Genomic DNA, 16,530 nt, shown 5'->3' on the forward strand with positions numbered 1-16,530 from the left:
CAACACACCATCAGTTAGCCAGCTTACCAGTATAGTATAGTAACACCCAGAAATTGAAAACTGAAAATATAATATATCATGAATAACTCAGTGACAGGGGGTCAACGATTGTATAAAATTTAGGATTCAAAGGGTAAAACTTACCAACACAGTCATAACCGCCATCAAGCAGGTACCCTTGTTGACAGACACACCTGTAACTTCCTAGTGAATTATAGCACTGATGAGAACATCTATGGGATCCGTCATTACATTCATTAATATCTGGAAAAGAAATATATAAAGCAATTACACCTGATACAAAGTGCTAAGACAGACAGCGGTGTTTTTACTGTCTTACTCAATTCCATAGCATAAGACAACTATTATTCATAAAATGTCCCTACCCTTCCAAGTCAAAATCAACATTCTATTCAAATGCGCTATTCCATTTCAAATCCACACTCCCCCTGTGGAAGATTTTGGAAATATCTTCCACAGGGGAGTATGAATTTCAGACGGAATTAGCACATCAGGCAGCTCCATTTGAATTTCATACCCCCTCTGAGAAAGATTCAACCTGATTCTTCCACAGAGGGATGGTGACACACATTTATTAACCTATTTCATACACGAGAGAAAAAAAAGATTTTTGCTATTTTTATAACAAAATTGACACTAAAAAATGAACAGGCCCAAAAGCACTGGGCGTAGTACGTGAAGCGCGTAGTACGCACCCGTGCATATATACACAATCAATGCATGTTTCGCATTTTTCTAACAGTTGCTCTGATTGGTTCTAGCTATCCAAGAGTGTATGAAACCATTATCTGGAATACAAGTATTATCGAGTCCTATGCTTACCAATACAGTTGGCTCCATTTGGTGAGCGCTGTAATCCAACACCACATTTAGTGTGACACCTATAGCTGCCTAGAGTGTTCTGACAATCTTCAGTATGCTCACAAGTGCTTCCGCCGCGGCTTAAGCTTTGACATTCATCGATATCTGCAGCAAATCAGGTACAAAATAAAATGTTATGGATTTAAATTATGTTGCAAATTATAGAAGCAATTAATTCAATTCTGATTAAATAATTAAGTACACAATACACACAAAAACGGTGAGCGGGCACCTTACACACTCATGGCTTGGTATCCCCAGTCTTGTTCCTCCACACCCGACAGGTCCATGGTTCAAAACCAGATCAGAGAAAACAACTTAAAGCTTCATCTTCTTTCCTTCCCCTTCACCAAAAAGGACAGTGGCATTAGGGTTAAAGAATGAACTTTCTAGCAAAAAGACAAACAAACGCAACAACTTAATTTCTGGGATATTTGGAGGCTTACCTGAGCATGTTCTTTGATCCCTTCCCATTCTGAAGCCTCTTGGACATGTACAATAGTATCCACCTGGGATGTTCTGACAAACATGAGAACACTGTGCTTGTGTTGTGAGGCATTCATCCGTATCTAGAAATAAGATATTATAAAAAAAAGATAAAGATTATGTGGTCTTATTCAGGCCCATAGCCAGGATATTTTTGTGGGAAGCAAATTTTCCTAGAATAATTCTTATTCTAGCAAAAGCAGACCCCCTCTACAATTGATTTTTAGAGCCTATATATATATATATCAAATTTCACAAAAAGTTCATGAATTGGGGTATATTTATTACAAATTTTGGAATTTTTGGCCCAATTTGCTATTTTTTACAGAAAAAGCAATCTTTGTTGTCAATTTTATGGGGGTTGCGCCATACCCCCACACCCACAGGTACCGGCCTGATCTTATTACTGGTGTGAGTCACTGAGGACAAGTTAATTTCTTCCCCTCCAATTTTCAAGCTCAGGGTACCATGAGTCTTGTTGATGGCTCTTCTGTTTAATGATCCACGTTAATCATTGGGCAGGAAAAACCTCCTATATGTCGTTGGCCCCTGAACATGTTTAAAGCAAAACTTCCTATGTAACCTATTGGCAGTTTGGTTTTAAACATGTTCAAGGGCCACAATCACATATACGTTTTTCCCGCCCAATGACATTATACAGGAACAGTACTTATGTTCATGTTCATGGTGAGCATTTCATTACCATTTCACAATCAATTTCAAGTGGGTCTTATACTTTTTATATTTGAAATGCTTGCTTTCATACATTTTCACAATGAAACTATAGTCTGTCTTGTCTCAAGTTGAGAGTAACACCATACTGGATTTCACTGTGGCAGATTAAAATCAATTCCGTTTACGCTGTTGCGTTGCCAGCGTACCGACAAATCACGTACCCTTCTGCGAGTGTATATACACTTCGCAGGATAAGAGTAGCATGTGATTCAAATCTGCCATTGCAAAATCCAACATGCCGTTACACTAAACTTGAGATGAGACACACCATAGGTACTCTACCATCATGACTCATGTTCCAGGTTCAAAGTTCTCTCTAGGCCTATTATGATGAGTTGTATGATGTATCAAATTATAGGTGGCACAGTGTCATCGCCCCGATATCTTCATGGCAGAAATCGCCATGGTAGGTTGAATCCACCGCCACGCATGGCCATTTTGTTCCGACCTGTTTAATAGTTTTGATACCCATAATGGGCCGAAGGACATCTGACTAAGACTACTGATAATAGCCCGGTGACTGACCTCGCTGTGTGCAGTGAGCATGGTACGCCATAGGTCACTGCTTTTAGACTACCTCCACGATTGGCCTATGCACTGCGCTATATAGTTCAGCACATATAAAATCAGAATTATTGTCAGTTTTTGAGTTCAAGACGCAAGCTTCTTTCTCAAGACGCGCAGCTAACGACTATCATATCTGTTCAACACATATATTCAAGTGCAAGGAACCACATCTGGCTTCTTTAGACTAAACCATTTACGGAGATATTCATCATTTTCTACCCCGGTATCCAAAGATTTTCGCCTGAATATCAAAATCGTGCATAGCACATTCACGTGTATCGATCCCGGGTATTTATTTTAGTATCTCTGCTGTACCAAGTAATTATTAGCCAGGCGATGTCGGCACTGACCCCTAGCTAAGCCATTAGGCTATTCCAGTCGAAATATTTTGATGTCTTTGAATTTTGCAAAAATTGCTCAATTTGGCCTAGGGCCACGATGCTTTTTCTAATAAAATGAAATGAAAATGAAATCATACACCCCTATGGAAGACATAACCTTAATCTCCCACACAAGGGTTGTTGATTTCAAATGAAGTCACCCATTCCGGTAACCCCATTTGAAATTCACACTCCCTGTGTGGAAGATTAAGGTCATGTGTTCAACAGGGGGTGTATGGATTCAACTGGGATAGCCCAAAATGTTGCAACATACCTCTGCAGTATGGGCCTGTTGAATCCAGCCAGAAGCCATATGGGCACATGTTGCTAGGGTTACCTATCATAAGGGTGATAAACAAAAACAAAAGTAAACAAACATACACAAAGTATTAAAAATGATGTCAAGATCTTTATACTAATAGTTATATAATATATCATTACCCCAAGTCCCCATTATCCAAAACTGTGCTCTCTGATTGAAACACATGACATGAAAGACCTTAAATTGCAATGAAATAGCCAGGGCAATGAACTTCATGTTCTTCTCACACAACGAAGCACAATGTAGTATAAGCGTTGCGTGACATTAAAGATGCTCGCCTTCGACAAAAACCGCCCAGTAGTCGGGGACTTAAGTACGTACAAAGCGGGCTTGGTGTGCTGTTGTTTGAAAACAAAATAATTGTTTCCCATAAAATTCATTAATTTGCAAGTACTAGAATAGAAATAAAGGGATTGTAGTATTCTTTTGGTGCTTATAATGTATCTTAGCTTGACAAGGAAAACCTTTAATAGGCTCTGCTAACATCACCCCTTATTTTGGACGTTTTTCTAGCCTCTGACACATTTGCCTGTAAAGCATACTACATTGCCCCTTTATTTCTTAATTATGAAATTATGATTTTCTATAATACAAATATCACTAATGCTCTGCATGCTAGCCATAGGCTTCAACATAAAAAGCCCCAAGTTATGAGATATTTTCTCAAAATATCAAGAGCTATCTTAAAACCACTTAACCAATACTAGGCTTGTTTGTACTCTTTTTAATACATTTTTCATGCTGATTCCAAATATGGTAATGAAAATGTTCAATTCTGAAATTTTTCATATTTTAAAAAAATATTTGAAACTTGTCGTCTGCAATCGACACCCGCCTGGAGAAAGTTAAAGTCTGTTTGTATACATACCTTCTTCCATAATAGTCCCTATTTCAAAGGTGACTGTTCCCTGTTGTGGATCATAACGCACATTGATACCATTGGCTCTCAATGTCTGCACCAAAAATGGCATTCGTAGGTGTTGGTTCTCGTAAGTGATTGTATGGTTCCACGCATACGGCACGCGCATCCCGTTGATCGTAATCATTCGTTGTGACTGACCGTAGATGACCCCTGGTCCAATCTGTATGTAATCCTCTGTGTATGGCTGCAAGATGATATTGGTTCCAGGTGGCATTTCAGGGACTTCGCCTCTGACTATGATACTTAAGTGGAGTACTCCATTTTGATCCAAGCCTATAGCGCTATGTGTCATGCGGAGGATCTCACCTGTGCAAAGGCAATTAAAGCGTGCAAAATTTCTGTAAATTTATGAAAATGTTATGTACAAACAAATTTAAAGTAACTTTGGAATAGTGGTTGGCCTAGGGTGAGGCATCATAAATTTTGGGGGGTATGTTCCCTCGGAATTTTGAGGTGGCGAGTCTTTGGGAGCTGGGGGCGTAACAGTTAAAGGGGTCTTTAAGAGCTGCGAAAAATCAAGGGTCTATCTTGGCTTTCTGGTTGAAAACCACCTCAAAAAACAAAAATGTGAGGAATGAACAATTCAGGGGTCTTTTTATAATAGAGCTGAAATTATCAAAATCAAGGGTCATTCAGTAGCTCTATTTTTGTCAAATTCAGGAGTCTTTCGAGCTGCGAAATCTAAAAAAGGGAGTCTCTCTGGGGTACATACCCATATGGTCATGGCGGACAACCAAAAATGTCCATTGGACAACCACCTTTATTTTCTTATTTCAAACACTACCCTCTACCCACCCATCCCTCTCTCAACCCTAAACCCACTATACCTGATGCATATGTCACTTGTGTTTCTCTCTGGAAGAAGCCATCTGTTAAACTGTAGCCATTGACAGCATTATCTGACTCATAGGCACTTGTCCAATAAACGGGTGATATCAGTGAGATAAGATGCCTCAAATTGTAGCCTGTAGACAAAAATATAATTGATGTTATCAATCCACTTTATAATACATTGTATCATTATCCCTCATTCTAGAAAGGAGGGTTGGTAAATTGGTGGGGCCATTCTCACACAGAGGTGCTACCAACCCGCATCCAAAAACATCTCAATTAATGTTAAATGGAGTATAGTATCGTATACAATCAACTTCATACCCCTAGATGGTGCAAATTCACACAAAAACTACCCTAAATGCGTATATGTGACCTGTTACCACAAAATAAGCATAAAGTCGCAAGTTGGTAATTTTGAGATGCCCTGGCTACTGTGTTGGTGTTCTTTGTTTCACACTCACCTGTTCAAGCCAGTAGTATGTCTGTATGTCCTTTGTGAATGGTGATACAATAGGCCAATCACGAAGGGCATACTACTGGCTTGTATAGGTACGCGGCAAACAAAGAGCATCAACTAAATCAGCCAGGATGTTTCAAAACTACCAACTTGCGACTTTACGCTCATATTTTCGAAGTAGCAGATTACATACAGCTTGTTATAATTTGAAGCTTTACATTTATTCTGCCGGAGATGAAGAGAAACCATATGAGGACAAAAAAACCAACAACATGCTACTTTTCTACTCAAACATAAATAATGCACTGATTTCATATTTTACTTTCTTTCTACTTCCAAGTCACTCAGCAAAGCCTTCTCAAAAGTATCCTTTTTGAAAAAGACATGGTACAATGAACATAGCACCTTTTTGATACTTTTTTGGATGTGGGTTTGTTGCAAGTAACTTATTTGGCTAATCTATTTATATTCCACACTCCCCCTGTAGAAGAGTTTGGAAATATCTTCCATAGGGGGTATGAGTTTCAAATGGAATTAGCACATTGACCAACTTGTTCTAAGATGGTGAATGAAAGTCAAATGGAGCTGCCTAAATGTGTTAATTCCATTTGAAATTCATACTTCCCCTGTGGAAGATTTTTCAGGGGGAGAGTTGATTTTAAATAGAATAGCCTATTGAGTGATATCACCCATGTCAAAAAGGTATAAATACTTAATTCATTACATTCAGTTATTATCACAAAAGAAATCAAAAGATCAATTCTACCAACTTCCTTTCATTCCTTACCAATATTTTCTGGTACATCATTCATTTGTGCCACCACCCTGGCGTAGCCATCATCATCAATGATAACATCAGCTAAGAAAGTCTGGTTAAATTCAACTCCGTTTATGATACCGGCAACACTTGCAAAGGCCTGGGTTGGTCCAACTAAAAAGACAGATCACGACATTACAAAAAAAAACAGTCAAGAACATTACCATTGCATGTTTTTCTGTTTAACTTTCTTGAAAATGATAATGTTCTCTCTCATTCTCTCTCTGACTTTCATCTCGACCTTTCCTTTCACTATCTCTTCCATTTTTTCTTCCTCTCTTTCCTTTAGTTGCACATTCTATTCCTTAGATAGACTCACCAAGGCATGGAGGTACGTCACAGGCTCTCACAATGATGTTGTTGCCAACACATCGCTGACCACCTCCAATGGGTCTCGGATTATTGCATTCTCTTTGTTTGGTCTGTTGAATATTCTTGCCGCATGTGGCTGAACATGGTGTCCAGTTTGACCATGAACTCCAGCCACCATCACCTGAAATATGGTCAATAAAAGGTCAAGGGTTTTTAGGGTTAAAAAATAAAGCCAAAAAATAATTGTTGTGTTGCCCTCCCAAGCATAAAATCTATTGGGTCAGCTTCAGCTGGCCGGATTTTTTTTTACCAACTCAACCATTTAATACCTACTATTTCACAATAACATGAGTGAAGAGAGGAAAATGAATATTGGCTGTATTTTCTACCTAATGTTGAATATTTTACTGATATAAACAATTAATATCATAACATCCATGAAACAGTATGTTGTTGGGATTCAATAAGTCGGTCCTACCAGGGTTCTAGCTAGCCCAAGATGAGTGCTGGCTAATCTTACTCTCTACTACCCAATTAGAGTGCTAGCTTGGGGCACAATCTTTTTAGCAAATGTGAGAGATCCAGAAATAGGCTTTATGGTACAATGAAAAAATCATTTGTTAAAAAGAATTATTTTTAAAAAAAACACTCTTTTTTTAAATTATAATTAAAAAAACCGAGCCTAGATTTTCGGGATTTTGACCCGGTTGCGGAGGGCAACACAACAACTTTTGTTTTGGCTAATCTTGCAGGGTAATGAAAATGATATTGAGGATTTGGGTTAATTATTGTTAGGATTAGCAAATTCCATTGAATTTATGTATCAGATAATAAATTTCTTTTTATTGCAAAGACTCATGATACAGAGACAATTTATTAATGAATTATTTAAATTCCTTTAAAAAAATTAAAATTATGACTTTTGACTTTTGAATCAAATAAATTACGACCCAGTTGAATTTAAATGGGCTATTCCAGTTGAAATCAATACACCCAATGGAAGACATGACCTTAATCTCCCACACAGGGGGTGTAGAGATTTCAAATGGAGTTACCCATTCAGATAACCCCATTTGAAATTCACACTCCCTGTGTGGAAGATTAAGGTCATGTCTTCCATAGGGGGTGTATGAATTTTAAATGGAATTGCCCAATGCAGCAAAATATATTTGAAATTCAAAGATTCATTTGTTCTACCCACATAATGGGCATAATAACAGCGCCCCCACGTGCCAGTTATGGGCGCTGATGACGTCCAAAAGAATTCTGGATGAAAGCTTCCTGGTAAAACTATAATCGGGCATAACCCCGGGGGCATAACATTTGCTTAATGAGTATCTTACGTCTACAAGGTTCTTCATTGCACGTCTGGACCTCAATGGCTTTTCCTTTACAATAGCTCCCTCCATTACGAGGCGTTGGATTACTACATCTTCTGTAGCGTCTCTGTATACCGCCACCGCAGATTTCATTACACGGTGACCATGACTCCCAGCTAGACCAACCACCATTAACTATGTAAGACAAAGTAGATAAATTATCAACAATCAGGGTTTTTCTTTTTTTGCAATTTTATAAAGAAACTTTTTTGTCAAGTCTAGTAGCGTATGGGTTAACCTTAAACTGGCTGAGATTTAAAAGCTCTATTGTGATTGGTTACTCAGATGATTATATCCTGTAATTGACCAATCAGGCACACTGTAAGAAAGAGAGTTTATTAGCTAAATACACCTTGCTTAAACACAAATAAAATACTTTCTTACGCACTGCCTCTGATTCCTTAAACACATATATTGCTATACACAACACAACATTCATATAGGAGACGACACCTCACCACAGCTCTCCCATGCAGGGTTTTAGCTTGAAATTGAGGGTCGCCCATCATTTGAATAAACTTGCCTGTCCTAATTTGTCCTTAAAAACATTTACCAGACTTCTATAGCCCATTGGAGGTTCAAACAGTTCAAATATGTGTTGCTATGGCCTTGTTTTGCAAATCTGGTCAATAGCCTTTCTCAACACCTACAATTATAATGTACCATCTGTCAAAGGCATTGCCCGTCCGAGGAGCAAACTCGCCGTCTAAAATGACAGGCAGATGGTTGCTAGCCAAGACACTGCTCCCATGAATAGCGAATAGCTTCGTAAGAAAAAAACACAAGTACCTGGGCAGGCTGCTAGGTTGCAGACATCTTCCTCATGAGCAGGTCCGACACAGTCTCTACCATTGTACCTAGGCTCTGGGTTGCTACAGGTTCGAATCCTAGATTTCCTTCCACCGCCACAAGACTTGGAGCACATGGTCCATGGTGCCCATACAGTCCAGTTGCCATCCACTGTTAATAGTAATAATAATGGTAAAGCGGCGGGTGGTGACCCCAATTTTAAAATAATTCACCATAAATTTTTATAAATTATTATAGCATCATATTAATTTTTACAGAAAACCTCTTTTTGGTCTTGATGTCTTCCCACATATATATATGGGGTCTCTAAATCATCCCAACCATCAAACCTTTCATATTTTTACTTGTCTTGCATTACGCAGGTAGTACCCAACAATCCAAAGTCAGGGAAAATAATACCAGAGGCACCAAAGGCCTTGGGTGCCCTATGCCTTTGTCGTGGTGCCCCTCAAAATGTGTAACTTTGGATGTATTCTTTAGCATGTGATTGCCTTGGTGCCGTAGCAGGCCTTGGTGCCCAGAATTGCCTGACTGCCCTCACAAATGCCAAAATGTACTTTTTTCCCTGCAAAGTTTGGGAGTCAATCAGGTAGGGTACTAGGTGCGCATTGTGACAAGAGACTAGTTGTTTTGCAGGTAGTTGTTTATTGCTTTCTTGAAAGTTGCTTAATCTTGGATATTTGTCAGATTTGCGAGTAAAGTGTTCCAACCAGTTGTTGTGCGAGGAATGAAGTAGTACTTATATCACGGCTGTTTGATGTATATAGAATTGGCTTTATTATTAACTAAATGCAAACTATAGATGGCGCTATTTATCCTAAATCATATTTCTTTATTTGCAAGGGTTAGGTGATTAATACCGCCATTAAAACAGTTGGAATAGGTGAAACAAGCAACAAGGAAATTTTATAAACATATTTTATTAAACAATAAAAGGAATTATTTGTATTAAAAGCCTGAAAGGGTAATTTCCAGTAACTAAACAGTGCCACCAATTTTGTCATTAATAGATACATTTTATATCCGAAAAAGCTTTAAAAATACTATAAAAGTGAATAATTTGTAAAAGAGGGGAAATTAAAATTGAGAACGACTCAAAAGCATCTGTATACATTAGCACGATATCACTTTTAGCTGTTAAAGCCTAAAATTTGGTTATACAAATGATCCCATCAAACAACCGTGATATAACAGCTTTACTTGCAAGGTTGAAATTTATTTTATTTCACTGGCCGGTGTCTGGTACACTCCTTACCTGGACACTCCTTCAACTTGCACATTCTTGCTTCTGTTCCTTGACCAAAACAATCATTGCCATTGAACAGCGGCGCTGGATTGTCGCATAGTCGGAATCTTATCTGGTCTCCTTCCCCGCATGTTGTACTGCAAGGTCTCCAATCTTGCCAATCACCCCAGCCTCCATTAACTATGAAACAAATTATATGCCATTATAGTACGATAGTGTGAATTGAATTGAGAGTATAGACCACTTGAAATCATTGTTTATCAACAAAGGCAAGGGACTGGTCTATCGATATGCTTGAACGAACCGCTACACTCTTCAATGGCTTTCTTGTACTATATGAAATGTGGTGGCCGATTTAAAATGCAAACTACGATGTGTACGCACACTACAGGGCAAAGAACAATGGAAAATGCAATAATTTGCGCACATACTGCTGGGCAATGACGTCAAGTGGTCTATAGCATAACTTGTTTACTCAAATCTGGAGTAACCTTTATTTCTGTAGTGTCACAGTAGTGTAGCCAGGACTTTTGTTTTGGGGGGAGGAAAGGGCCTTTCAATTCCAGTCAATTTTCTCAAAATAAAAAATACCATTTTGCCTTTTCTTTTGTAATAATATTGGGAGTTTATTCCCCTGATACGAATTCAAACTTTTGGAATTGTTTCACCAAGAGGTATTAATTTTATAGTATGCTTTGTGCTTACACCATGGTGTGTCAGAGGGCACGAGATGGAATGGCATATCCCGGCAAAAATAACCAATGTGATGAAGCGATCTATCGCTAGTGATGTCATGCCAACCGACCAAATGCATTATCAGTATAACACATTGCATACAGAAAGCAAACAACATATATACACTTTTAATCAAAGTTTGCCTGGCACATAGCAAAAAGAATCCGGAAGCATACTATTTTTGCCCTCCATACAAGATACACAAATATGGCGGACACCAAACTCTTTGAATCTAATCTCTTCAGTAATGGGCTATTCCAATTGCTATCCATACATCCCCTATGAAAGACATGACCTAAATCTCCCATACAGGGGGTGTAGATTTTGAATGGAGTCACACATTCAGGTAACCCCTATTTGAAATTCACACCCCCTGTGTGGAAGATTCAGGTCATGTCTTCCATAGGGGGTAGGCCTATATGGATTTGAACTGGAATAGCCCATTTTGGAGCAGACGACCCTGAATGGGTGACTCCATTTGAAATCTACAACCCCTGTGTGGAAGATTAAGGTCATGTCTTCCATAGGGGTGTATGGATTTCAACTGAATAGCCCATTTTGGAGCAGACGACCCTGAATGGGTGACTCCATTTGAAATCTACAACCCCCTGTGTGGAAGATTAAGGTCATGTCTCCCATAGGGGGTGTATGGATTTCAACTGGAGTAACCATAAATATAAAATCAAAGACCTCATCCTCATGACAGAAATAATTTCACTCATTTCAAAAAATAATGTTGCTCATACTTATGCAAAATCAGACTTACTTGGACATGGTCTTATATTGCAGTCCACCTGCTGCGCAGGTTCCCCTTGACACGGGCTGCCTCCATACTGGGGTGGCGGATTATTACATGCTCTGGTACGAGAACGAGTTCCACGATCGCATGACGACGAACACTCCTCCCACGGTGACCACTCACCAAAGCGCCCGTTAACTGCAATTTGGACAGAAGTGATGATGATGAATAAAATGAAGATGACTGAATGGAATTTATGTTGTGAACCAACAAATGAATATACCCCATGGGCACTACGGCATTTCTTACAGTGCCCCTGATTGGTCAATTACATGATATAATCATCTGAGTAACCAATCAGAATACAGATTTTAGAACTCTTAGCAATTTTAACCTTCAGTCCTACTGACTATTCTTACCATATCTCTGATTGGCTAAATGATACAGAACTTTTTGTAACCAATCAAAATAATTTTTAGAGGCCAACAAATCGTTTGGTAGTGCCCATGGGCAATACTGCATTTCTTACAGTGCCCCTGATTGGTCAATTACATGATAAAATCATCTGAGTAACCAATCAGAATACAGATTTTAGAACTCTTAGCAATTTTAACCTTCAGTCCTACTGACTATTCTTACCATATCTCTGATTGGCTAAATGATACAGAACTTTTTGTAACCAATCAAAATAGGTTTTAGAGGCCAAACAATTGTTTGGTAGTGCCCATGGGATTAGGGTGCTGTTGTGGAGCCAAATTACAACATAAAGAACTGAATAAGACCAGACATGGAAAACTGGATAAGACTGGGCAGAATTATGAGTAGCGGTCCAATTTTAGAATGCAGGAGGTGGCTTAGATTGGCAACCTCAGATCTGCACTGTAAAATGGGTCCCTTTCTAGAGAAATATTGATGAGAGAAGGGGAGAGAGATAGCTAGAGGACAAAAAAGGTGCGGATTCAACTCCTCACTTGATAATAAAAATCCCTTTAAAAAGCAATGGGGCACCCATAGGAGCTTTGATATGATGTGCTGAAATGTAACCGTTTAGCCAGTGAATTAACATTTAATTGGAGTACTCTTAACATCCAGGTGGGATCTTCTACAAATTGTACACCATGCAGACTTTCTGATGCTAACTTTCTCTATACCTACTTTTTTGTTTTTGCACCACATCATTAAGCCCCATATATTAAGAAACAAACAAATAATTTGACAAATAAATCCTATGTCATGTTTGTCAACTAACCAATAAACAAACAAACAAACAAACAAACAGATACATATGTAAAATGTATGAGATTGGATATCAACATAGACAGGGCAAAGAATCACTCAATTGATATTATTCACTGGCATGCACCACATACACACATATTTATCAAAATTGCATTACAACACATGATCACAAATTGTTAATATTTATTAGTAAATGTGTTAAGCATGCATATTGTGCAATGTTATACGTTTGTGCAAAGGGAACATGCTTCCAATTAGTCTAAAAGTTTACACTTTTAGAAGTTTGCAAAATAATTTAATCGACAGAATTGATCACATATAAATTAAAGATCTTCCCTATACCAACACTGATACTTGTAAGAATACAAAAATACCAATAAATTTTCAAAAAAGATTTTCCTGATTTTAGAAAAATTGTACAAAATCATCCATCAAGTACTATAGGTAAGAAAGTTTGCAGCAACTAACATTGAATAAAGTTTTAAGAAAAGTTTTGTACTAAAATAAAAGATACCATTTAATCATTTGGAACTTAATGAAGTCACATCATACTATTGGTAAATTTGTTTTACAATTCCACTACTTGCTTCACATTTTTAGATGTTTTGGAAGACTTCATCGGTATTATGTACCGATCTAGCAACACTCCCACTCTCATCTTATTCACTAAATAATCATGTATATGATCATGATGATAATTAAATATGAATTCTACATGAAATCTTACAAAAGGTACCAAACTATGTTACAACTAGAGTGAAAGAGTGGTGTTAAGTGAATCTTCCCACCTAACATGTGAGACTATTGTTTAAGTATTAAGAGCACTCTTTATATGAATATATAGAGGGCATGATTAATTTTTTTTTACACAATCATTATTATGGAATTGAAAAAATGATAGAAGAGGTCTTGCAATACTTAGCAAAACGGTCAAATCAAACCAGTGATTATAATCATAATGAGTGCTAGCCATGCGCTTCAACGGAAAAAATTCAAGTTTTGAATTTTTTTCTCAAAATATCAAGAGCTATCTTAAGAACTACTGAACCAATACTAGGCTTGTTTGTACTCATTTTGATGCATTTTTCAAGCTGATTCCAAATATGGTCATGAAAATTCACATTATGATTTCTGAAATTTTTGAATTAAAAAAAAATAATTTTTAACATGTCGTCTGCAGTCGACACCCGCGTGAAGAGAGTTAAGAACACTATTTCTCCAGATTTCCTTAAAATCAAGCAAACCTTAAAATTGCAAATTGATTCTGCTACCTGAAGATTTTTTTTAACTTTCTCCCTATAAGGGGTGGGTTATGAACATTTGGACAGTATTTTTGTGGGACATGAGAGCACATCAGACATATCGAATTGCATTCTGAATACGAAGAAAGTCCTTCTAATATCAAATAATTTTGATTTTTTTTAAATTCGCAATATAATACACATTTTATGGCAAATGATTAAAAATTAATATTTTGATATTTAACAGGACTGTTAAATATCAAAAATTTAGAAAATACGAAATTTTAATAATTTGTCATAAAATTTGAATTATATCGCAAATTTTAAAAACAATCAAAATTATTTGATATCAGAAGGATATTCCTCGTATTCAGAATTCAATTCAATATGTCTGATGTGCTCTCATGTTCCACTAAAAATACTTAAATTCTTTCATTAAAAATTGGAAATTAAAAGAACAAGAAATGTTATGTAAAATTCACTTTTAGCCAATAATTTTTTTTCATACTAAGATATACAATAATTAAGCAACAACCAGGTTTTCAGTTCAGTGTTATAGTTATTAATATTAAAGTCATAATGTACGATCTTATAATATGAATTTGGTTAATTTTTTCAAACCTGATTTTTTGGCATATTTGTAATGTTTACACATGTCACAACTTGCACCTAATTGGAATCAGCCAAATTTCTTGTGTTTGTAGGTAAACAGAGCAAAGTTCGACATAAAGTCATAATTCAAAGAATTATGACTTTATGTCCTCCCATAGAACTGCGTGTTAAACGGCCAAAATAACAAGCAGTGTTTCTTTCAATTTACCTCGTTATTTCAGGTCAAAATTGACAGAAACCATTCCCGATAATTATTACTAGTATTATTTCAGCATTTTGAGTATATAATGACAAATTTAAAATTTGAAGGAAATCATACATTAAGCCTTTAAAGAGACAACCCGTAACATACGGGAACTTTTGCACATACGATAAGTGTTATGCATTATGGTCATAGGTCTCAACAAATTAAGTCTGCTACATGTTGTTGGGTTGCTTAGGATATTTTAACCAGCATAATGGACACAAAAAGTAATGATATCTTTGTAATATTCAACTTGTTAATCATGTCCTCTAAGTAATTAATTCTTGTAAAAAATTAGTTACTACAAAATTAGTCAGTCCAGAAAATAACCACAGTAACTACACTACTTGCTACCAAGTACTAAGTGTATACTACAAACAATTCATTAGATATCTACGTGTCGCTCATGGAGATGATTCATGTGCATTATGTGCTGCTCATTATAATATATACACACATTATGCAGTAACCATAGCAACGGATATCAACGACTTACTAGGACACACGGTAGCCTCGCATTCTCTAGTCTCATGCGCCCGCCAGCACACTGCCGTCCATTGTTGGCCGGCGGGGGATCGTTGCAATGACGTGTGCGTCTCTGCGTGCCTTTGCCGCAGGTCTTACTACATGCTCCCCATTGCTCCCAATCCGACCACTTGCCGTGGACTGATGGCGAGGACAAAAACGATGATCACCAAGATGATAATAATGACATTACAATTTACATAGAGAACATAACAATAATATGCAAATCAAGGTTCATGTTAGTCATTGGGATCAAGCTATGTCAATTTCAAACAAATTCATGACATTTAGGTAATATGCGCAGTGGATATGCACTGCGCGGATCGAAGACCGTTGTCAGTGTGAGCATGCAAATCGAGTGTTCCCTTGAACGATGGTGAGACAATATCCCTTATGACATCATCCACGCAGTGCATCCACTCTGCCTCATATCTAAAAGTCATAATTGATTCATATACTCAGATACAGAGGGCCAATCCAGAAATTAGAAGACCATAGGTGCACAATCATTCGGTCATATAGTATGGATGGTCGCTAGGCTAAAAATGCTTAAGATTATATTTTTAACTTTCGACATCCAAGATTGCATCTTGAAAGTTCAAGAGTGCATCTTGGACGTCCAAGGTTGGGCGTATAATCGTAGACGTATTTTATCCTATTGACCATCCACAGTATAGGGTGTACAACCAGTTTCTGATCTTTCTAACAATATAAGCATGGTGATTTTCTTTTTAAACATTTTTTAAACATTCTGCATTGACTTTATAATCACTTCTGCAAAATGGGCTGTTCTAAACTTAGAACAGCCCATTTTGCAGCATTGATTATCAAATCAATGCAGAGCGCTAAAATGTTTAAAAGAAAATCACCATGCTTATATTGTTAGAAAGATCAGAAACTGATATACAGCCATTTTTGAAAGTTTCCAAACTTTTTTGAGGAGTTTATTTGAAATCCATGTACCCCCTATGAAAGACATGACCTTTATCTCACACACAGGGGCAGGGTTGCCAAAAGATTTCAACCCGAATCGCGGGTCAAAAAAT

The 16,530-nt window shown here is 37.3% G+C and overlaps 1 protein-coding gene across 1 annotated transcript in view; it reads right to left on the bottom strand.

The window, feature by feature from the left end:
• LOC140138368 (hemicentin-1-like) overlaps window positions 1–16,530 on the bottom strand; it is a 177,172-nt gene that overhangs the window by 11,821 nt on the left and 148,821 nt on the right. The window contains 14 exon segments of the mRNA XM_072160275.1: window positions 145–264; window positions 844–987; window positions 1,329–1,451; window positions 3,325–3,387; window positions 4,241–4,600; window positions 5,122–5,259; window positions 6,373–6,516; window positions 6,722–6,895; window positions 8,058–8,228; window positions 8,883–9,053; window positions 10,159–10,329; window positions 11,651–11,821; window positions 13,209–13,215; window positions 15,456–15,625. Coding sequence (XP_072016376.1) covers window positions 145–264; window positions 844–987; window positions 1,329–1,451; window positions 3,325–3,387; window positions 4,241–4,600; window positions 5,122–5,259; window positions 6,373–6,516; window positions 6,722–6,895; window positions 8,058–8,228; window positions 8,883–9,053; window positions 10,159–10,329; window positions 11,651–11,821; window positions 13,209–13,215; window positions 15,456–15,625 — 2,127 coding nt within the window.

This window comes from Amphiura filiformis, chromosome 17 (assembly GCF_039555335.1).
Source record: "Amphiura filiformis chromosome 17, Afil_fr2py, whole genome shotgun sequence".
Classification (NCBI taxonomy): Eukaryota; Metazoa; Echinodermata; class Ophiuroidea; order Amphilepidida; family Amphiuridae; genus Amphiura; species Amphiura filiformis.